A 22,513-nucleotide genomic window follows, 5' to 3' on the forward strand; every position below is an offset into this window, starting at 1 on the left:
CTGTGTTGCCAAATTGTTGGTCACTTTATTGCACTCTGATGACAAGGGCTGTGTTTTCATGCCATGTACAGCATCTAGTAGAAAGGATTTTTCTGGACCACTCAGGGGAGGAATATTAAATAGGGATAATAGTTGGAGAGTGCATCAACAGTTAAAAACAGGAGTATTAATTGTGTTAAAATTAAGTTACTAAGACATTGCATTATGTAAAAAAAGTTACAGCTCAACATTAATAGCCCTGGTTTCATAAGTGACAACATTTACAGATACATTTTTCCCTTTGTAATCTTTTCTTTTTCAGTCGAGAATGCAAAGCAACCTTGAAGTTAGCAGATTTCCTGAGAACATTATGTCCCGATTCTCTGTTTCCCTGCTACTAACAGATTTTTCTGTCTGCTGCATAAAGATGAGCCATTTTCTTGTTTTATTTTAAAGTAAAAAACCCTTTGATAATGCAAACTAATCCTTTAATCCTACAAGGGAAGAAATCCCATTGGTTTGTGACAAAGCTCGTTCTGTTTGGATGCTCTGTGGTGCCTAACAACAGATCTGACCTACAAAGCAGAGCTCTGTCATCAGGCAGCTGCCAATAGCACAGAAACTTTTCACAGAGTGCTCCCCTTTTGATCTGACCTGACACTGATTGACAGGAATGAGAATCCCACTGGGGAACTGGAAATCCTGAGTCCCACTATGGATAATCTGCCCAGCTGTTGGAGTGGAGACAGAGGAAGGAGCTAAGAGAAGCAGTGATTAATAGTTAACACTGCGTTTTTGCTGCTTTTACAGATGACAAATGTGACTAAAGAACATTGCCTGGAAATCATCAGCAAGTTTGAGCCATGCCCGGAGAACAAGAAGGAGGGAGCCCTGGGAATTGATGGTAAGCTGGCTGGTGCAGCTTTTGGAGGGAAAAGGGTACTGTCTCAATGCTCAGGAGAATATTGCTGCTGCTTGCAGAATATATACTTGTAGAATTTTGTCATGTTGTATAGAGAATGTTTCCAGTCTTTTTGCTTTTTTTTAAATATCTACCATTTGCTGAGAAACCTAAAGGGAAATCAGATCTCTTTGGAGGAATTTTGAAAGATACATATCATGATGAAGCAGCAGTCATTGAAAGTCAGCTGGAACTGGAGGTGTCTTTATTTGTGCTTTGGAAAATACAGTTGAATTTAGTTGCATCATTCCTGCAGGCATTTTTGGAAATCATTTAAGTCTTAATAAGAGGAGTGATGTGATCCAGAGTAAATGTCTGAGTGGGATGATAGATGAAATTGGTCCTGCCTTCCTGACCTTTGCTGCTGAAGCCTTCTCTCTAAATATGTCAATGCTGTACCACCAGGCTGGTAGCTGTTATTTTGGGGACTGACTGTAAGTCCTTTCCCCTAAATAGTAAATCTTCAGCCGGATCTTATTGACTCTGAGAAGAGAGTACATTCCTCAGGAATTAGATTCTGTGCAAAAGTTCTTGGACCTTTAGCAAATCAGTCTTGTCCATTTCTGTGGGTGTGTTGTCATCCTGAAAAGTGGCAGAACAGAAGTTGTTTGGTTTCCTGCAGGAAGAAGTGGGTAGTTTCTGGTACAGTGTGTAAGGTGCTTGCTTAGGATGGGTCAAGGTCTGTTCTACTTCCAGACTAAATTTTCAATTTATTTTAAAGCTTATGCTAATGCCAGTGAGGGAGCAGATGACATTCTTTTCATTTTCTGGTCTTTACAGGCAGTTGCAGTCACATAAATAATGAATAAGCAAGTTCAATATCTTGCCTTCCTCATATCTGTAAAAGTAAGAGTAGGCTTTTCAAACTTTTGTAGGTTTCCATAGAGGAAACTATTCTATAAAAAAATCTATACAATTGCTTTGCCTCAGAATGGATGATAAAAGATTAGAGAGTTTATGGGTTAGGATAAGAGAGTCCAGCATGGTGACATTCTGCTGGTGTCTGCTACAGATCTCCTGACTGGGGGAAGCAGAAGGTGAGGTCCTTTGGAGACAATGGGAAAAAGCTTCGTGATCTTAACCCCTCCAGTAACTTGCTGGAAGTGCAGCAGAACAGAAGAGACCCAATCTAGAGCTTAATTAATGCAGGAGATTTCAGGTAACATCCAAACAGAGGTGACTGAGGAGCTGACAGGGACACAGTGCTGGGCTGGTGCTGACAAAGGAGGAAGAACTGCTTAAAAATCATAGATCTGTGTCTGCATGTACATCACGTATGAACGTGTGCGCACACACACACACATAGGAGTTATTCTTTTGTCTTTTGTGGAGTTGAGACCTTGGATGTCTCCCGTCTCCCAGAAAACAAGTCCAGTGTTGCCCTGGGGGCTGAAGTGCAACAGCCATGGAAGCTGAGGCTGCCTGTTTATTCCTCAAACTGGTACTGCCCAGACAGGAGCATCCTGCCCACACTTGGCTGCACTTCAGTAGAGTGAAATAATAGTGCAGTGTTCTTTGTCCTTTTGTATTCATTCATGTGCCTGTACTGCCTTGTGTCCTCAGCTGTGCTGGCTTTTGCCGCGGAGCACCTTGGACTGGCCTGTGACAATTGGCTCATTCACAGCCTTGCAAAGAAACCCTTTACCTTTGTCTGCTGATCAAAGTGACACCGTGCCAGTGCACCTTCCCTGAGTGTGAGCACTGGAGTCCTGTGGGACACACTGCTGACAGGATCTTCCTTCATTCCTGTTTCTTCCTTGTAGGACTGATAAATCCAATTGGTGTGAACTCATTACAACAGTCGTGACATCATATTTTAACAAGAGCTTAAAGCAAACAATGGTGTTGTTGCAGCAGCTGGGTGGAATTAATCTTGCAGCAGCTGATTTGTTTGCAGGAAGAACTGATTAACCTTCCATGAGTGGTTGGCTGTGTGTTTGCTGACACACTCTGCTCTATCCATTTTCCACGGTGGTTGCTCTGCCTTGGTTCATCTTTTGTTTTCACCCTGGCTCTATCACTGATTTGCTCATTGATAATGATATGTGCTCCAAGAGACTCCAATATTCAGCTGGGCTGAGAATTCCCTGGCATTGTGTCCCATTGTATTGTTCAAAAAGTTCTGGCTGCTATGTGTATTTATCAGCTCTTTTCCTTTAATAAAACTTTCATCAACACCAAATGTACAGCCTAGGAGAACCATCATAAAGGTGACATTTTATCTTGTCACAGTCAAAGTGTGTTAAGACCTTTAGAAGTTTGGCAGGATTTTTACATGGGCACTGAGTTATTTATGGAATGGGTGAAATGTCAGGAGAATCAGAGGTCTTGAAGCAGAAACCTATTGGCCAAAGGCATCATTGCTGTCAGCAAAGCCAGGGTGTGAATGGGAGTCTGAGTCTTTCCTCCGTGGTGAAAGGAAAATGTTTGGGGGATATTTGAAGTGCAAGTTACAGCGTTTCATGTCAGCCTGGATTGTGAAAATATCTGTGATATGTGCACAAATGTCTGCTGGAGGTCTGAGAGCAGCAATTTCACACAAAGATAAAATCATAACTTGCTAAAACTTTGCTTCTGAACAAGAGTGGTGATTGCGATACACAGAGGGCCCGGGCGATGATGCCTGCAGGATTTACAGGCGTCCCACTGCTCCAGAAAATAAATTCTTCTAGTAGCGTCACCGAAGGCCCCACAGATATTTCATTGAGTTGATATTTCAGTGTCAAGTCTGGAGTGAACATCAGTCTCTGAGGCAACATTAGTGCAGTACTGCAGAGCTCCCCACTCCACAGGCATGTTTGTGGTGTCATATCCAAATTGGAGACTGTAGCTTGTACAAGCCAATGTGTGCTGTCATTCTTCTGGTATTTTTGGGGAAAATACTGAAAGAGGAGAGGAGAGTATCTCCTGTTGGACCACCAAAAACTGTGTCTAGACAGCCCAATACTGTAAATCTTACAACATTTCACTGAGGAGCAACACCGGGATATGACTGCAGATCTCTGGAGGCTTTTATATACCACATGACCTAATGTCCCAGCAGAATCTTTTGACACAAATTATAAGCCTAAAAGATTTGGATTAAATAGATGTCTTTTTCTCAGGAAAGGCAGAGTGGGAAAACGTACAAAGCAATTAGAAAGGCAGTAATTGCACTTGGTCATGGTGACATTTGGGATGCAGTGGTGCTATTTCTTTATCTTAAGTGTGTTGGTGAACACAGGGATGCATTTTAGGCTGGTTTTAGGAAGGTTACAGCAACAAAAAGGATGAAACTGCATTATTTATAGTGGTGTTTGTTCCCAGGTTTCACCAACTACATGCGGAGTCCATCAGGGGACATATTCAACCCAGAACATTACCAAGTGAACCAGGACATGAGCTACCCTCTGAGTCACTATTTCATTACCTCTTCACACAACACCTACCTCATGGGAGATCAGCTGATGTCCCAGTCCAGGGTGGACATGTATGCATGGGTGCTACAGTCTGGCTGTCGCTGCGTGGAAGGTAAAGAGCTAAAAGGAGCTGTCAGTGGGCTCTGTAGTCTTGTTTCTCTTCTCTGAAGAAAGATTTGTGACTTCTGCAGAAGACATGATAATTGGGGAGAAGAAATAGCCTGGGAAAATGGTGTCTTCCCTTCATAAAGAGCAACAAAATAATGTGATAGAATGGACAAATTTTCCTGAGCATGGAAATAAGACAGACATTTGTGGAGTGGTGGTGTTGGTACTGATGAAAAGGATTGTAAACCTCTTGTTGTAGAGAGGGTGCTGACATTGGGCAGAATGCATTGGTGCTTGTCCTGCCTAGCCAAGTGTGTGACGATCAGATGGCAAATATGGCAGAGTTCTTGGCACACCTGAGAGGAAAGTGGATGTGTCTCCTAAGGGAAATAGGGAAGTATTCTGTGAAATGGTGACAGTCTCTGCAGTGACCAGAATCTCTTCTTGTGCAATCCCTTCTGATGCTTGTGCTGCCTTTCTGAGACATTGCCTGTTTCACAATCATCTTTAATGTTCTGACCATCAAAGTGTTTTCACAGTTTTTCAGAAGGCAAATATTATGGTTTGCTCAGGTTGGATGGTAGGTGTGCCGTTGGGTGCTTCAGAGGAGTAAAACATTTCATGGAAAGATGATTATAGACAAGTATAAAGTCAGGCAAAATCCAAGGTGGGCTAGAGATGGCCAGGTCTTGGCTTGGCCTGTGCTGTGAGCAGCTTGGCTGAGAGCCTCTGCTTTCCTTTTCAGGTTCAGCAGTAGCACAGTGAAAGCAGTGCTCTGGTCTGTCATCTCTCTCCCTGTCATAACACTCCTCAGCACTTGTTTGAAGAGTTCCTTTGTTTGAAGAGTTCCTTTGCTTGGGGCTTTCTCAAACAATGGGAACAGTCACCTGGTCCCAGCAGAAAGTCAAGGCCAGGAAGTTCCTTCCAAGGGAGCCAAAGATGAAGGGTGGGAATGAACCTGTGCCTGGCTTTGGGGCACGGCTGGCTGGGCTGCTGAAGGGAATTTCAGGGTCTCATGTTCCCCTCCAGATGGTGGCCCAGGTGTTCCTGGTCTGATGGCTGTCGTTGTTTGTGTCCTACAGTTGACTGCTGGGACGGGCCGGATGGTGAACCAATTGTCCACCATGGATACACCTTGACTTCCAAAATCCTCTTCAAAGATGTGATTGAAACTATCAACAAATATGCCTTTATCAAGAATGAGTATGTATCCAGCCTGCCAACCTTTGAGTCTCAGGGCTACGATTGGGAGTGTTCCCTGGCATCCTTGTACAGGGAGTGAAGATCTGACCTGTTCCTGCAGAGAACAGAATTCCAGACAGAATTTGGAGTTGTTTTCTGGGGGGAAATCCTTCAGATCCTTCAGAAAGAAACAGCAAGGCAAAGATGAGTAGGGACATTCTGCCTAGAGGTGTGGGGCTGGCTTTATTGAGCTTGTACAACGCCTGAGGAACAACAGGTTTTGCCAGTGAATGTTTTTATTGAAGGACTGACAGCTGAACCACTGTATCTCTCTGGATGTGCACTCTGGTGCTGCCAAGGATACACCTGGGTGCTCCAGGGATAGGAAACAAGTCAGGGAATAAAGAATCCAAAGAGACAGTAACCTGATTGTGGACAAAGCAGACTGTTCAGGGGAAAGAGGTTATTTTCCCTACAGGTACATCGCTCAAAAAATCAGTATTATTAATGGGAAGTTTCATATACCTTGGCAGTTACTGTTCTCCTCCTCCACACACAGTCAAAATGTGTGTGCCAACCTTTGGTTTTTTTTTAAAGAGAAATTACTTTATCTCTATAAAAATTTTCCAGTAGCTCCCCCAAAGCAGCCCATCCGCCTTTATAAATAGAGCTAAACTTGAGCTAAATTTTCAGGCAAGGTAAACTTCTTGTGAGCCTGAGATTTTTTGCAGTTTGCCTGAAGACATGGTAAACAAATCAAAGGAAAGCTGGCCAGAAGAATATAAGGCAATGCTTCTGAAATTGTTCAGTTTTTTAAACCTTTGCAAAAATGTTAACTGGGACCACATCCTTAACTGGGAAAGTTTTGTCCTGCAGGCATCGTCTGGCTGAAAGCTTTATTTTTTCTGATGAGGAGCTAATAAGGGCCAGATGTCAGGATAGAAATAACTGATTTTTAATTAATGAATACCTGATAGTTTAGTCCTGCAAAACTCCTTTATAGACTGGCTTTTGTGCTCATCTTAAAGTGCATCCTCTCTAAAGAGAAATCCCATCTTCAATGTGGTTTTGCACAGCACTGACCACACTGGAGTAGATGTTCCACAAGTCTTCCCTTCAACCAACCAGGCATCGTTGTTCCTTGGCCTCAGCCTGGAAAATCAACAATAAATGACAACAATAAAACTTAATCTAGAAGTAACACTTGCTGTCTTTGTAGGAGAGGCTTTGTCTGCAGGCTTATCTGCTCTGTTGTTAGTTGGAAAAGACTTCATGCTGTAAAAGCCAACTTTGCAGCTGATACTTGCTTGTCTCTGCAGGTACCCTGTGATCCTGTCGATTGAGAACCACTGCAGCATCGTGCAGCAGAAGAAGATGGCTCAGTATCTTACAGAGATCCTGGGAGACAAACTGGATCTGTCTTCTGTGCACAGCGATGACTCCACAAAGCTCCCTTCCCCAGCAAGTCTTAAAGGCAAGATCCTGGTTAAGGTAAACACCTGCTTCATGTGTCCTTTCCCGACTTCTGTTTGTGATGATGATGATTTCTGCCTGGTTGTCACTGTACCCGAACTTAAATCATTTCACAAAAAGCAGTCCTTAGGAAACTGCTACTTAAGGTTCTGAAAAAGTGTCTTCTCATTTAGTAAGAACCTGGAAGGAACATGCTTTGAATAATTTGGGGTTTTTTCCAAATGTGTCATAGCAAGAGCTGCATGCTCCCCTGCCTCTGTAATAAATTTATCTTCTAGGGCAAGAAACTTCCAGCCAACATCAGTGATGATGCAGAGGAGGGAGAAGTTTCTGATGAGGACAGTGCTGATGAGATTGATGATGACTGTAAACTAATGAATGGAGATGTAAGTGAAGTGCCCATTTGAATGTAAATGTTTGTCAAGACTTCCCATCCCAGTGAGAGGAAGCCTTGTAGGAGTTCTCTGGATTGTGGATGTGGTCTGATCTTTGGGATTCATCACAAGTGGTTTAGGTTCTAAATCTTCATGGGGGCAGATTGACAAAAGAGCACATGAAGCAGCAGCAGTTCTAGGGGTTATATTTCAAGTTTAGAGTTTTAAAGAGTAATATCTCATGATTCTTTATTACATTACAGTGTGTTTCCCCTCAAATGCAGAAAAAGAGAAGAAAATATTCTACTTATGTTAAATTGTGGACATTGTTACAGAGCATCCCTTTGCTTTGCTGAATGCTGGGCTTGGTTGATTTTTACTGTAAGGAAAATCTCTGCTTGCTTCAATCTGAAAATCCCTTATTTCTTCATCCTTTTTAAAAGTTCTATTTTCTGTCACTTTAATCTTCTTGCAAGTTCCATTGCACCTTGCAGAAACAATACAAAACACAGCAAAATCATTTAATGACATAAACCAGATTGCCCTGGAGAGAGTTTGCATTCTCAGTCCTCTCTCCCTCAGGCAATTTCCTCATTTTGTGTTACGGATTTGATCCTTTTCATCTAAAAGAGAAACTTCTTTGTGAATAAGACTACCAAAGGAGAAAAATAATTTCTTTGCTTTTTAAAGTTATGACGTGTTAGCATATCACTTTGCAATATTTTACAGCACCTTCTCTGTTACTAACAGTTCACTTTGCTGAGGTTTACTGATGCTTTAAATCTGGGATTTGCTACACCTGGTTTGCTTTCCAAAATGAATTTTTGAAGAGTTCAGAAAATCAGAGCTTGTTTCATGACAAATGTAACTGGGAATTCTTGAGGCCTACTGAGAAAACACAATCTGTCACCCCTTAAAATGCCTGAGTAAAAAAAAAAACCTCTAGATTTTTATTTTTAGTTTCATTTCCCCACTTCCCCCCATGGGTCATGGTGCCCACAAAGCAGGGAATGGGAATTCTCTTGCATTTTGCCTTTGATCTGCTGAAAAGAGGATTCTAAAGCATCTCCCATCCATTCCATCCAATAGATCTTGCACCTGTTGGAGCTGCAGGGTCAGCCTGGACACGGCATGGGACTCACATGAGACTTTTTTAATCACTGCCTTGTTTAATGATTTAATGTTTTGTTTGCAGGCATCTGCTAACAGGAAAAGAGTGGAGAATATAGCAAAGAAAAAACTTGACTCGCTGATAAAAGAATCCAAAATCCGTGACTGTGAAGATCCAAACAATTTTACAGTTTCCACTCTACCATCTCCAGGAAAGGCTGGGCTGAAGTCTGATAGTAAGAAGGTGAATTTATGTTTGTATTGTACTTGTGATTCATTAGTTTACTAAATGTATCTTATATTATTGACTTCAGCTTCATAGCTGATTTCATGCAGTTAATGATGATGCCAGGTGAACATCACTGTCAGATTCACAAACTATTTATCTTGCTCACACAGCAATTGGAGCATGAAATGTACTCTGAAATGACTTTTCAACAGAAAGAATTTGATTTTCCATTTTAAAAACTGCTTATGAAAGTTGGGCTCTTTTTGTTCCTCAGTTCTCTATGTTCTATGCATTTTCATTGTATTTTAATTTTATGTTAACTCTAATTTATAAAAATGTACTCAGCCCACAGACTACACTTCATGAAGTTAAGATATTTTCATTTTAGACTTTGTAATAAGCCACAAAAAGCTTGGGAAGATTGTTCCCTGCAAATGAAAAACAGTGGAGATCTGCCAGTAATAAGCAGGTGTAATAACCAGGGGTTAAAACTAAATTAGGGATGAGAACTAAAAATCAGCTTCCCAAAACATTCTGTGGGCTGAGTTTTGGATGTACTTTAACCCAATGCTTTACACAATGTATCAGAGAGTTCTTGTGAGAGCCACTACAAGGCCAAGTCTTGAAAAACCCTTTAGCAGAGGTGCTACCCAGAATAGTCAGTGTTAAAAACCCCTCCTGTTTGTGCTGATACCCAGATACTGTTTGAGCTCCTGTATTCTTCTCTCTTTGCTTGCTTCAGAGTAAACTTGAGGATGATGTGGAAACGGGGGAAGATTTCAGTGCCAGCAAAAGGCACAGCCGGTCACTCATGGGCAGCTTTTCCAAACGCAAGGTGAGGCCCTGGCAAGGTGAGGTCTGCACCAGATCGTGGATTCTTGGAGGGTTTTTTTTTGTTTGCACACAGTGGAGAGGAATTTCATAACTGCAGCATCTGCAGCACCTTGCTCTGAGGCTGTTCACTGAATAGGCAGGCTGGGGAGCAGCTTATCATTGTGCGTAACAACACAGATTCAATTTACATGAAGGTCTGAAGGCATCCAAGATCTAACTGAGAACCACGGAAATTAATTTACACCTTTTATCTGAGGATTTGTGCTTCCTTTATAACAAGGCTCAGACCCTGGGCTGAGTTTTCCCTGTGTGCAAATTCTGCTGCAGAACTGAGTGTTACGAAAGCTGTCATTTTCCATTTTCTCTAAGTAACACACTCATTGGCATAACAAAGCACAACTGTAGCCAGCTGCTCAAACTTTGATCATGCAGTTATGATACTATGGTTTTATTTCCTCCTGGCACAGAAAAAAGGAAGCAAATTGAAAAAGGCATCAAGTCTGGAAGAGGGTGAAGATGATTCGGATTCCCAAGGGAATTTAGCCAGGAGCTCTGTACATTACAGCAGGTTTGTTAACAAGTGATTGGACAACTTTGTTGCTACAATATGCCTACATAAATGCACTCACTCAATTGGTTTGCTTCTGGTCCAGATGCCAGTTTGTTGATGGCTGCAGGCATGTGACAGGAATATGGGGAGATGCAATGTCTGCCACAAAATCACCAGAATGATCTCTTGGTGCTGTTCAGACTAATTAGCAAAGCACAGTGGACCTTTTATGCATTTTGAGCTCTTACTGTCTCATATATTTCCTTACCCTGATTAATTTTTAAATATGAAAGATAAAAATTACCCCTTAATTAGCGGAAAGTTAATTTGTTTTGTCTTTTTAGGGTAAACCGGCAGAAGAAGACAATGAAGCTGTCCAGGGCCCTGTCTGACCTGGTGAAATACACAAAGTCTGTTGGCATCCATGATGTTGAAACTGAGCGTAAGTTGAACCAAAAGCTTGCTGAAAATAATTGCTACCCAAAAAAATGGAAAGGTTTATGTTCTTACATATCCTTTTATTAAAAGAAGACTTCTTAATGAAATTCAGGTCATCATCATATTCAACTTCATTTTCCCAACCATAACTGCTCCAACAAGCACAGTGTCTGCTGTAATTTAAGGGAAACATAGCTCCCTCTGAGTGGCACGTAACGAAATGACGCTTGATAGCTAAAAGGGACCAGTGCTATGTGCTTTTGAAAGCTTTATCTAGATAATAAATAAATGAACAAGGAAATTACTTCTAATCTCCTCCTCTCTGCCCTGTAGTCTCTTCCAGCTGGCAGGTTTCATCTTTCAGTGAAACCAAAGCCCACCAGATCCTGCAGCAGAAGCCAGCACAGTACCTACGCTTCAACCAGCACCAGCTGTCCCGCATCTACCCCTCCTCCTATCGAGTGGACTCCAGCAACTACAACCCCCAGCCTTTCTGGAATGCTGGCTGCCAGCTTGGTGAGCAGAAAGGAAACTTACTTATTTTTGTTCTCTTTCGGGAGGGATGTTTTAATAGGAGTGCTGGAACCACCCCTTAGGACACTCAGAGTTCTCTGCTTATCCAGGTTTGCTGACCACTGAGTCCTCCTTGTTACTGTCCCTGGATTGATTACCTTGAACATGTGTCTTACATGCTTGTAAATGGAAATAAATGAACTTCTCAAATGCAAAAGGGCTTCAGAGTTCAGCTCTTTTGGAGAGCTTCTCTCCCTGAAGCTGTAATATAAGAGTTATTTTCCATAAGATACCTGATTTTTTGCATCTAAGAAGTCAAATTTGAATCTGATTTTGTTTTTTAAATAGTTGCACTAAACTACCAGTCAGAGGGGAGAATGCTGCAACTCAACCGGGCCAAATTTAGTGCCAATGGGAACTGTGGCTATGTCCTCAAACCAAACTGCATGTGTCAAGGTAAGGAAAACCAGCAAAACCAGTGGATCACTGGTTGCATGACAGGATTGAGTGTGGGGCCTTGTTGCAGTTTGTTTAAAGATGCATTTCTGATGCTAGAAACAAACGAGCCAGAAGGTATCTGTAATTAAAGTCATGTTGCACTTCTTTCACATTATGTGGCTCTTCATTCTAACAGGTGTCTTTAATCCAAATTCTGAAGACCCCCTGCCTGGTCAATTGAAGAAACAGCTGGTTCTAAGAATTATCAGTGGTCAACAGCTTCCCAAACCACGTGATTCCATGCTGGGAGACAGAGGAGAGGTATGGGACAGCTGGTGATCGTTCTTGTGTGTTGCAGAAGGTTTCTTTCCATACTGGCTGGGCTAAGGATGAGGATTTCACATCCTGCAGTTCTTTGTCAGGGGGCACAGAACATGAATAACTTAGGTCATGAGCATCCTACATCTTCAGGTGGTTTTCTTCACTTTTAAGCATCACAGAAGTGGTTTGATGATTTTCCTCCATTTGCCAACACAGTACTTCCAGGAGGAGCAAAAAAAGGGAAAGAGATCTTATCAATATAATAATCCACTCCACATGCCTCAGGACCAATAATTACTCAGACATTCACGTACAGTGCCCATATTGTAAAAGCCATTTGCTTGGATTTCATCTTTGTCACTCTTTCTTTCCAATATTTGTTGGTTTTTGTTTTTCAGATCATAGATCCATTTGTTGAAGTAGAAGTTATAGGCTTACCTGTTGATTGCTTCAAAGAACAAACTAGAGTAGTTGATGATAATGGTAAGATTATCTGGGATTTATGGTTTTTTATGGCTGAAACATCCTCTTTCTGGCAAGTTTTGCTCATAAGGATATGAGTAGATAAGATTTGGTGCCTATTATGACAAAGCATTGAAAATTGGATTTTAGCATTTTTAATGTTAATAAGACTTGAATCTTGAATTGTTTGACTGAGTTGACATAAATGTGCTGAAGGTCTTGGTGTAAAACAAGACATTTGTCTTCTCAATGAGTGTGAGAGAAGGGTGTTTTGAGCTTGCTGTGGCCAAAAGGCAGGTTGACCAAACCAAATTTAAGTAAGACCCAACTCTGTTGCTTGCAAATCCTTGTGCTGTTGTGTCTCCTGGGGGAGTACTGGATTTTCCAAGAACAATGATCAATCTATGAGGAAAACGAGAATGACACTGCAGTTAAGCCATTCCTTATGCAGGCAGGCTTCTTGTTTCCTGTGAATGAGATACCTAAAGGCTGATTCCCTCCTTGCAAGGTTTTAACCCCATGTGGGAGGAGACGTTGGTGTTCACAGTCCACATGCCAGAGATTGCCCTGATCCGGTTCCTCGTGTGGGATCACGACCCCATTGGGAGGGATTTCATTGGGCAGAGGACAATAGCCTTCAGCAGTATGATGCCAGGTAAGAGAAAGGTGACATCCCAAATTAGTGGGCTGGGATTTTTCCTGTGATAAATGAAAATCAATATATCTGCTGCAGAAATTTCTAGTTAGAACAAGAGACTGGAGTCTGGGCCCTGAGTTGTCTGCCTTAGTCCACTGCTGACTTAAATGGTGATGAAGACTAAATCAATTAACTCTAGACTTTTGGGACTAGATTTGGAAAAAATGGGTAAGATTGTTACGCAGGATGGGTAAACACTGTGGGCTTGGCAGGCTACTATACAGAATCTTTACTCCTTTACTGCTTTTTCCTCCATTTCTTCACACCAGTTTCTGAAAAACCACTGTGTTTTGCTTACCCTTATGACTATGAGTAGTGGTTTGACACAGAACAGAAAGTTACCTATTCTAATGATGGGATCCACGTTATTAAATGCTGTTTTCCGACAGTTTCCCTTTTCTGTTTTCAGTTCAGTCTTCTTTTGCATTCAAGCTTCTTCTGTGTATGCTTTTCTTTCCTTTCAAAGCAAAGAAAAAAATTTTTGTTTAAGATTGAAAACAAACATCCAGTCTCAATAAACTCACCTTGGATGAAAGGATTGCAGTCCTAATAATGGACTGCAAGTCCAGAGGAGAGAATGTGGCCAAGTTTAAATCATGGATTGACAGCAGCAATAACGGATCCTGGACAAAACAGGACATGGCTGTTCTCTAAAATCATGACAAAAATGGGGGTGAAGTTTGTAAGTGGTGTGGCTCAGATACCTGAGTGTGGCAAGGTGATGCTTGAGCCTGGACACTTGCTGTGAGGAGGAGCTGGGCAAAACCTGCTTGATCCCCTCTGCTGCTCACAAAATGAAAGTCTCCAGCTGCTCCTTCTGTGACCTGTCCCAACCCCGTGCCAGCTCTGCTCCCTCTGTTTCAGGTTACAGACACGTGTACCTGGAAGGCATAGAAGAGGCTTCCATCTTTGTGCATGTGGCTATTAATGACATCTGTGGTAAGGTGAGTGTCTCTGTGGTGTGCAACACACCCACAGGAGCTGCCAGGATCTTGTATCCACCCAGGGAAGCCCAGTGGGTGAAGGTCCAGGCTGGCATTTTTGTTCACTTAGAGTAAAATTTATCTCTGTGCTTGTCATGGTAGCCCGAGATCTTTCTGAATATCCACAGAGATAAAAGCAAATCATAGGGAAAGTTATAAAAGAGATTCTTGCAGTGCCTTTTCGAGGAAGCCATAGGGGAAGGTTTTCATTGCAGCACAGATTTATACAAATAATGTGGTTGTGTCCAGTGCTGTGAGTGCACCTTGCTGAACCAAAGGTTACACACCTTAACCCTGAGCACTTGCTCCCTGCAAAGCTGGTGCTGTAAAGGCTCTGCCTGATGTTTTGGCATTTAAAATTTAATTAAATTCTTCAAGCTTATTTGCTTCGGATTTTTTGCCATAATAGCACTCTAAAATGCAGAGGAAAGGTGATGCTGGTATCAGTTATTGGACATATTTACACTCCTTGTCTGTTGCTAAGAGTGTGTTTGCTTCACATGAGGGAAATAAACAGCTCTTGGGGTGCCACATCTCAATTTCCACGAAAGTAAAGCCCTAATTTCAAACTCTTCCTAGGCCAGCTAAAAACGAGACTCCTGCCCTCTCAGCGCACTGTTGTGTGCTGTTAATGTCAATGAAATTCAGGTACGAAGCACCGTGCAGAGCCTTGGCGATGTCCGTCTGTCCTGCAGCGAGGACGGAGCCTCCTGCAGTGGCGAGGTGCAATATCGGCATCGCGACAGCAGGAGGAGGCATCCAGCGGGCTGGGAATTCCCAGGTCCCCTCGGACGGGCAATTCGAGCAAATCCGGAGCAGGAAAACAGCTTTTTTTAACTGCTAGGCTTTAATCACCGCTTAGTTGTTTAACTCCATCAGCTTCCACGTCACTGCCCTTGCCAGCAGTGTTTGATGGAAAGGACAATGTTCATCCTCTGTGAATGTTTGAAGTATTTTCAATTCAAACTTCCTTTGGCAATATTCTCTCTCTGTTTAGCCTTAATTTCCTAGCCTTTCATAATTATTTGCTCTTACTAACTTCTTCATGAGTGACTGGCTGGTGATAGTTTGCAGAAGGGCAACCTGTCCGTTTAAACTTGGGCAGTTTTTTGAGGACAGAGATTTTCTTGGTGTTCCCTGATTGCTGCTCATTGTCACTGCAGTCTCTCTGGGTTTGCTGGTGTTAAGAAGTGTTTCTGTGCACTGACAAAATATAAGGATTTGGAAGGAAAGCCTGTGTGTGTTATGTTTTGGTTTTGGTTTGGTTTGGGTTTTTAATTTATAATTTTTAATAAAAAACGGGTGAAAATGTGGAACAGATATTACATGTCCCTTTCTGGTTTGGTCTCTCTGAATTACTTTCTGCTTTGATTTTCTGTTAACAGAGTGCTGTCCAAACTAGAATTTTTTCTGTTTTCCCTCTCTTAATTTTGGGCAGAAAAATCACCCCAGTTATCAACCTTTTACCCATTCGTTATTAATCCAGAGATTCTAATGCAAACATAAACATTTTGGGACTTTTTTGTAAATGGAAACATTCCACCTGCTCAGTAGCTTGGTATTACTAAAACAGTCTTAGATTTATTTTTTTTTCACCTTAACTTGTGTGTGAAATCTCTTTCAGATTTCTCTGTTTCCTGGAAAGGCTTTTTTTTGTTTCTGTCTCTTCTGTGGTCTGCTCATGTATTGCAGAATTTCTTGTGGTTTTTCTAGATGTGCCTATCTCTGAGATCCTCCCTCACTGTTATTTTGCCTTTACTCTGTCTGTTTGTGATTTCAGTGGGCTTCTCTATGTCAAAAAAGTCTCCTTTTAGAAGCAGAGCGTTTTTAGACGCCTTGAAGGTACCCCTCCTGTCTCAGAGAGGTGCAGTGACACCACCACACACCTGCATGCCTTGAGCTGGTAGCTTCATTAGCATCAGTGTTTCTTTGTTAGCATTTTCGAGCTCTTCAACTCATGGAACATGAATTGTGACATTTGACTTGGTCACTCCTGTTGGGTCATCGACAGCCAGAGAGCCCTCCCCGTGTGAAGCAGATCCAGGATAAAAGTCCTGCCATTCTCCCCCTTCTCTGAGTGTCTCCCTCTCCTGCCTTTTCTCTTGAGGGCTATAATTCAAACCTCTTCTTTCATACAGAAGAGAACATTGACAGTGAATCATTTGCGAAATTGTGGGAAAGCCTCTTGTGCTGTTTTTCAAGTCTGCTTTAGAGAATGAAACATGCCTGTAAAGCTGGGCTGGAAGCTGAAAGCACAGTGTCCTGGATCTCCCTCAAAACTGCTCTCTTTTATTTTTTTCCTTCTTTTAAAACTTTTTTTTCCCCCCAAGTTGACCAAATCTGCCTTTGGGTTCTTGAATCACTCCATTGATTCAAGCAACAGTGTCCAGCTTAACAAAGCTGCACCAAACAAGCCAGAATGACACCTGGGGCCCTGCACTGCGTGTCACCCATTCCATCAGTGCTTCCCTTTTCTTTTTGGTGGATATTATTTGTGTGTGTTGTTTGTATGACGAATTTTCCTGGGTTTTGCAAATATTTATATTGTCTGATTTTTATAGCAATAAACTCATGTACTTGCCAATTTGTCTCCCAGTACTCCAAGCAGATTGTTCAATAGTCTGGCTCTCACAGAATATTTACCAATATTTAATATTTGCCTTGCTTAGGGAAAATCCATCCCTACCATCTTTGTCTTATCCGAGAGGTAATTTTTGATACTGTCCTACTCACACTGGATGTGTGGTAAATAAACTTCAGTCAATTATAATTGACTAAACATTATATAAAAAATATAATATTGAGAGCACTTTTATTGGTCCTGGTGCCAGCCAAATAAACCTTGATGCCACATGGCAGCTTGGGCAGGACACTCGGGGTAAAAGCAGCTCTTAGCCCAGGCTCAGTGCACAGGGCAGCCAATATCTGCCCATTGAGTCCTGCACAGCAGAATTGGAAATGCATGAGCATGCACTCAAATATTTATTTGGAGGTGAAAGACCATTGTGATTTAAATGAGACACTTCTGTGCCGTTGTTTGGCACTGCAGAAATGTGACCTCACATGACATCACAGGGCAGAACTGGAACTGACAGCGAGTGCCAGCAAGCGTGGCTGCTGGTCAGGTTCTGTCACAGGCTTCTTAAGTGCACTTCAGTCGTGATGTGCCCTGGGTTTATTCATTCTTGATGCTGCAGCTGCTCAAGAGTCTGATTTCACTGGGAAATAAAGAGGACAAAGGGGGAGAAGTAGATTAAAAGAGAAATGCCTTTCTGTGCTTTAAGTAATCTGTGTTACAAGGCTCTGTGTACAGAGCAAATCAACGCTGTCTCGGGCATCAGCCTGCTGCTTAAAAAGTTGGCAAGTACACCTGGAATGTTTGCAGGAATGCTGGAACTCTGTTTCATTGAAATGTAAATCAGTTGTATGGTGGTGGGAGATTTATGATGGTGAATTTACGTGTTTAATGCTTAAATAACTACTGAAGACTATGGAGAACTGTATCATGACACTGACTAACTTCCCTTGTTTATAGTGTGTTTCCTCAGTGCTGAAAACATACACGGGTGTCTTGGGATAAGTGTTGTATGGTAGGAAAAATTACCAAAATGTAATCACACAGGTAGAAATTGAAATACGCAATGATCTTTTGTGTGTGTATAGTTAACTGCTATTCATGACAGTGCTCAATTCAATTAAAGTGTAGATCTCCCCTATACTGAAAAAATATTCTATTTTATGGCCAGTGTTTATTTCCCAGCAGTTCCTAGAGAATGCATTTACAACAAGGACTTAAAATACATCTGCTTTGGGTGAAACTGAGAAACTCTTCAGCTTTCAGAATGATATTCTTGTAGACAGAAGTATTTCCCTTTTTTCAATCTTTTCAATAGCTCTAATGTTTATGTAGATGTTGTAAGTAGCTACATGCTAGAAAGAAAATGATGACAAATACAGAGATAAGTGTGGCTGGAAAATGTTATCTAAAACCATAGCTGAGAAAAAAAAAAAAAAAAGAGATGTGTTATTTTGCAAAGCTGCTGTTAGTGATTTTTTTCATTTTTAATGCCTGTCCTATTTCTGGGTTAGTTCTCATGCTAATGGTAGGAATATAGCAGGAGACTCTGTATGTGAATAATCACTTGTTCATGAATTCCTGTGCCCAGAGGAAGAGCCTTGTGTTTCCTGTTAGGAACTTTTTATATATTTTTTTTTTATTTCTTTTACAGGCCAAACAAGCTCTAGGTCTAAAAGGGCTGTTTCTCAGAAATCCAAAGCAGGCCTCTCTGGACAGTCATGCTGCTGGGCAGCTCCATCGCAAACATTCCTTTAGCAGCCACATCCTGAGACGGACAGCCAGTGCACCCACCAAGAGCCAGAAGAAGAACAAGAAGGGCTTTCCTGAGATTGCTTTTGACACAAAGGACAGCAGCTCTGCAGGGGCTGGAGAAGAGCAGGAAGTGGAAGCTGCCTCCCAGCCTCGCTTTGTGCAAGAGCCAGAAAGTGCTTCCCCAGCCCCAGCTCCCCGAGATGGTGCCGGTGGGGAGGCACCTGGCAAGGGCTTGAAAGGTAAGGCCCAGGGCTCTCCCAAAGGGCCACGGCAGAGCTGTGCCCACCCCGGGGCTCCTTTCAGCGAGCCCTTGCCCAGGGCACACAAGGTGAGGCTGCAGGAGCCCCAGGGCGAGAAGCAAAGCGTCTTTGCCCGCTGTGCCATCAACAGCTCGGGCAGGATCGGAGTGGCCACCAACTGCATGAAATGCATGATTGGCTCCAAAGAGAGCCCTGACCCAGAGGGCCCGTGGAGTGACCACCCTGGCAGGCCCATTGCTAGAGACCCCCTGCACCCTGAGCAGGGCAGCAGTGCAGAGGAGAGGGTAGAGCTCAGGACCTGGGTTGTCAGAGGGCAGCCCAGGCCACACTCAGATTTGCAGCCTTGCAGCAGCCCTGGAACTGCAGATGATCTGACAAGGAGCACTCAGTCTTTTGTGACCCCAGGGAAGAAAAATGTTGACTCTAAGTGTCACGGAATAAAGGCTCATTCCCGGCAGCGGTGGCAGTGCCAATCAGGTGGCAAGTACGGAAGCACTGTCAACTTGGTTGCAGCCAGCAATGGCTCCATATCCTCCAACTCCAGCAGTCTAGAAAGCCTTGGAAGCCCAGAATTCCCCAAGCACTGGCCTGAACCTTCTCGAAGGCAAGTGGGCACCCTACAGAGGGAAATGAATGCCTTGTTCGTTCAAAAATTGGAGGAAATTCGAAGTAAATCCCCTATATTCTTTACTGGTAAGACCAGATTTTCTTCACCATTCTCCACTGTAGATCACATCATTGTCTCAGCTTCTGCGTAGCATCCTTACTTAGAAGCTCCTCTATGTTGTTTGGCTGTCAAGAGCTCTTTTTTTTTTTTTTTAATTTTTGCAATGACAGAAAAAAAATCTGCATAAATATTTTTATTTTCTTTTTGTAGGCGTGTCTGGTTTAGATTAGTCCTTGCCATGCCTAGTTAACCATCTGCAGTAGTGACACTGTCAGTAGTCCATGAATGTTTGGGTTGTTTGTTCAGGCTCTTTTGTTTCCTTGGTTTTCTTAGTGAATGTGGTATGATACTAAGTAAATTTCAAGATCCAAACCAGAGCATTAAGTGAGATTGAATATGGAAAACCCACATCAACAAACAATATTTCCATTATCAGCCTTTGTGTTTCGCTGAGGGATAACCACATCAGGGATGATGTCTAATGTGCTCTCTGATATCAAATAAACCGGTTCCCTCCTCAAAGATCTTGCAAAGTCACTGCTGTCAGTCCAGGAATTACTGAATGGAATTCTCTGCTCTGGGGTGTTCAGGAGATCATATTTTATAAACACAGCAGCCCATTCTGGTCCTAAATGTGTATGCAAACATTTCTACTGTGCTGTAATGTTGCACACATGCTCTGGCTGTGGCCTGAGGGCAGAGCTGCACAGCACAGAGCAGCAGAGTGTGTGATCTGATGCTCCCTGACATCAGCCAGGCTGGGGCACTCCTGGCATTCCCCATTGCAAAGTAAAATGTGCCCACTTGGAGGAAAGCTGCTAAAGCTGCAGCATTTTGTGGTTGTTTCAAGCCAGAAACAGGCGTGTGGTCAGTGGGAGCGTGACTGCACCTTTACCGTGAACTGGGGGTTTGTAAAGATGGGAAACAGAAGCGGAGGCAATCAAAGGATATCTTTTAATATGAAAAATGGCATTTTTCCTCCTGATTTGGCAGGCATGGGAGAGAAGGAAAGTGGTTTTGACAAGAATTTTCTGTTTCACAGAATACTAAGGAGAGAGTATGAAATACAGCTTTTGGCTGTGATTGCAAGAGCTCCTCTTCAAATCCCTTGTTCTCTTCCTTAATTGTCAAAGGAATTTGGACACTGGTGGTTACATTTTCAGGAGCAGTGGAGTGACTTTGGTGCTTTTCTTAAGATCTTATTCAGTAATAGATTCTGACTGCCTATCTGTAGTGGGCTTCTTTGAAAGCTTCATACATAAATTTGAGATATTTTATTTGTTTTACCAGTTTCATCTGGTTGGGTGTCTGCAACTTACCTTCTATTTTTTATACCTTTTTTGGTTTTTTTAATGTATTTTTCCAATCTCTGCTTTGGGTATTTAGGAAAATACCAGGACAATGGGAGGGGAGAAGTTTGCTGGTTTCCGTGACTTGCAGTTAATCCAAAGCAACAGAACTCTTTCTATGCCTAAATTATTGGCACTGGGCTTTTCACAAACTCTCAGTACTGTGACATATGAAACCATTTCCCATTATCAGTGCCAGCTCCCCTGCCAGCCCCCCAAGTCACTAAACAAATATTGTGATATGCTTGAAATTTGATTAAATCCATCTGACTTCCCAAGCATGGAATCAGCAAACCCTTAAAATGGTGAAATGGTGCCTTGGACTGGCTGCTGCTGGTCCAGTGACAGCCCCTCTGTTTGCACAAATAGCTCCCTTTCCCATCCTCCTGCAAGGCCGTGCCTCGGGCCAGGAAACCAGGGAAACCAGCTCCATGGCTGCACTTGGGAACTGGCATTCTGCTGGGGGAAGTGCCCCCAGGATGAGACAGGAAACTATAGCCTCTAGCTGGCCCTTCATGGCACCAGCCTTACATTTTCCAGTGATTTTCCTTCGAAGTGTGCCCCAACCTGTGCTGGTGGATGGGGAGAAGGAGGGCTCATTGGTCTCATCAGCTCTGGGCTCTTCCTGACACTCCTGCAGATACTGAGAGTCTGGGAATGTTGGATTTGGCTCATGGGCACATGTGCCTGTTTCCCTTCCGACACTCCCAGCTAATGCAGGACAGGCCAGGGAATGGCTGCTCCCATCCCTGAGCTCCTTCCCTGGGCTGGAATTCCTGGTGCCAAGGAAGGGCCTGGTATTGCCTGGGCAGGTTCTGGGGGTGCAGGTGATGTTTTCCATTAGGAGAGGGCTTTGAAGAAGAGGAGGCCAGCTTCCTCTGAGCAACCTGCCTATGTCAGGGCAGTTGAAACTTGATGATTTTTAAGGTCCTTTCCATCACAAACCACTCTGTGATTCCATTCCCCTGTCCAGTGGACTCTGCTTCTTCAACACTAACAAATACTGCTTTTCATTCTTCTATGATTAAAAAAAGGAATTTAACATCTGTCCATCTGTGGATTCCATTGAGTGCTCTGGTTGGTCAGAAATTCTTAGGATCCTACAAGCATGTGTGAATATTCCTGTATGTCTCCCTTCCCTCCCTCAGCACTAATTTATCCTGTTATCTGCACCTGCCTTCCCTACATTAACTGGATTTTTCCTCTGTTCTGTCCTATTATTCTACATGCACACTCCCTCTCTCTAGTTAAGAACTGAAAGGACAAGCAAGTCAAAGGTAACTGTCTGCTGAGTGTCCCCGATTCGAGCACCCTGTTGCCTGTAGTCCTGGTTTTTGCTTGTTTGCTGCCCTATAATTACCTGCTCCTGTATCCTTAAGGTCGTGGTCTGGCTCAGTGGTGCTTTGTTAGTTCTGGAATGCATGTCTGCACTGTGCTTTGGAGATACGGGAAATAATCTTTTTGGCATGATTGCTTTGGCTCCCAGGGTGCAGGTGATAAACGTTGCAGTGAATAGAACATTTTCTCCAGGTAATTGGTGGCTGCAGTGATTCTCCAGGGTTGTACTCTCAGCCTGCTGTTCATGACCCATCTCTCTGCAGAGATTTTTTGAAATAGAAATTACCAAGTTTTTTTAAGAAGAACAAAGTCTGTTTAAAGCTTTTGTTTTGTTTTTCAAAGTCCCATTGCCAGCATTCCACTGTCTGTGCCCAGATCATTTGTAATCTGCTCCACAAGTCCTGTGCTGCTTCTCTTCTGAGTGGTTGGTCACTGGGATCACATCTGCTGGTCAAACTGGTGTTTTGATTAGTGTACATGCTCTGGTTGTGCTCTGATACCCTGACCTGTCTGAGTGCT

The 22,513-nt window shown here is 42.8% G+C and overlaps 1 protein-coding gene across 17 annotated transcripts in view; it reads left to right on the plus strand.

Annotated features, from left to right (window-relative positions):
- PLCH2 (phospholipase C eta 2) overlaps nucleotides 1–22,513 on the plus strand; it is a 74,246-nt gene that overhangs the window by 48,338 nt on the left and 3,395 nt on the right. For 8 of the 17 annotated variants that reach the window (XM_032131941.1, XM_032131942.1, XM_032131943.1 and 5 more), the window contains 16 exons: nucleotides 790–883; nucleotides 4,247–4,450; nucleotides 5,529–5,649; nucleotides 6,948–7,119; nucleotides 7,380–7,487; nucleotides 8,671–8,829; nucleotides 9,557–9,649; nucleotides 10,116–10,216; nucleotides 10,543–10,640; nucleotides 10,970–11,152; nucleotides 11,498–11,605; nucleotides 11,784–11,908; nucleotides 12,307–12,391; nucleotides 12,879–13,025; nucleotides 13,932–14,011; nucleotides 18,280–19,333. In XM_032131941.1, coding sequence (XP_031987832.1) covers nucleotides 790–883; nucleotides 4,247–4,450; nucleotides 5,529–5,649; nucleotides 6,948–7,119; nucleotides 7,380–7,487; nucleotides 8,671–8,829; nucleotides 9,557–9,649; nucleotides 10,116–10,216; nucleotides 10,543–10,640; nucleotides 10,970–11,152; nucleotides 11,498–11,605; nucleotides 11,784–11,908; nucleotides 12,307–12,391; nucleotides 12,879–13,025; nucleotides 13,932–14,011; nucleotides 18,280–19,333 — 2,932 coding nt within the window. Of the gene's footprint in view, nucleotides 1–789; nucleotides 884–4,246; nucleotides 4,451–5,528; nucleotides 5,650–6,947; nucleotides 7,120–7,379; nucleotides 7,488–8,670; nucleotides 8,830–9,556; nucleotides 9,650–10,115; nucleotides 10,217–10,542; nucleotides 10,641–10,969; nucleotides 11,153–11,497; nucleotides 11,606–11,783; nucleotides 11,909–12,306; nucleotides 12,392–12,878; nucleotides 13,026–13,931; nucleotides 14,012–18,279; nucleotides 19,334–21,903; nucleotides 21,934–22,513 lie in introns of all 17 variants that reach the window. The other 9 variants (XM_032131951.1, XM_032131952.1, XM_032131948.1 and 6 more) reach the window with 2 other exon arrangements.

Source organism: Corvus moneduloides, chromosome 22 (genome assembly GCF_009650955.1).
Source record: "Corvus moneduloides isolate bCorMon1 chromosome 22, bCorMon1.pri, whole genome shotgun sequence".
In the NCBI taxonomy this organism is placed as follows: Eukaryota; Metazoa; Chordata; class Aves; order Passeriformes; family Corvidae; genus Corvus; species Corvus moneduloides.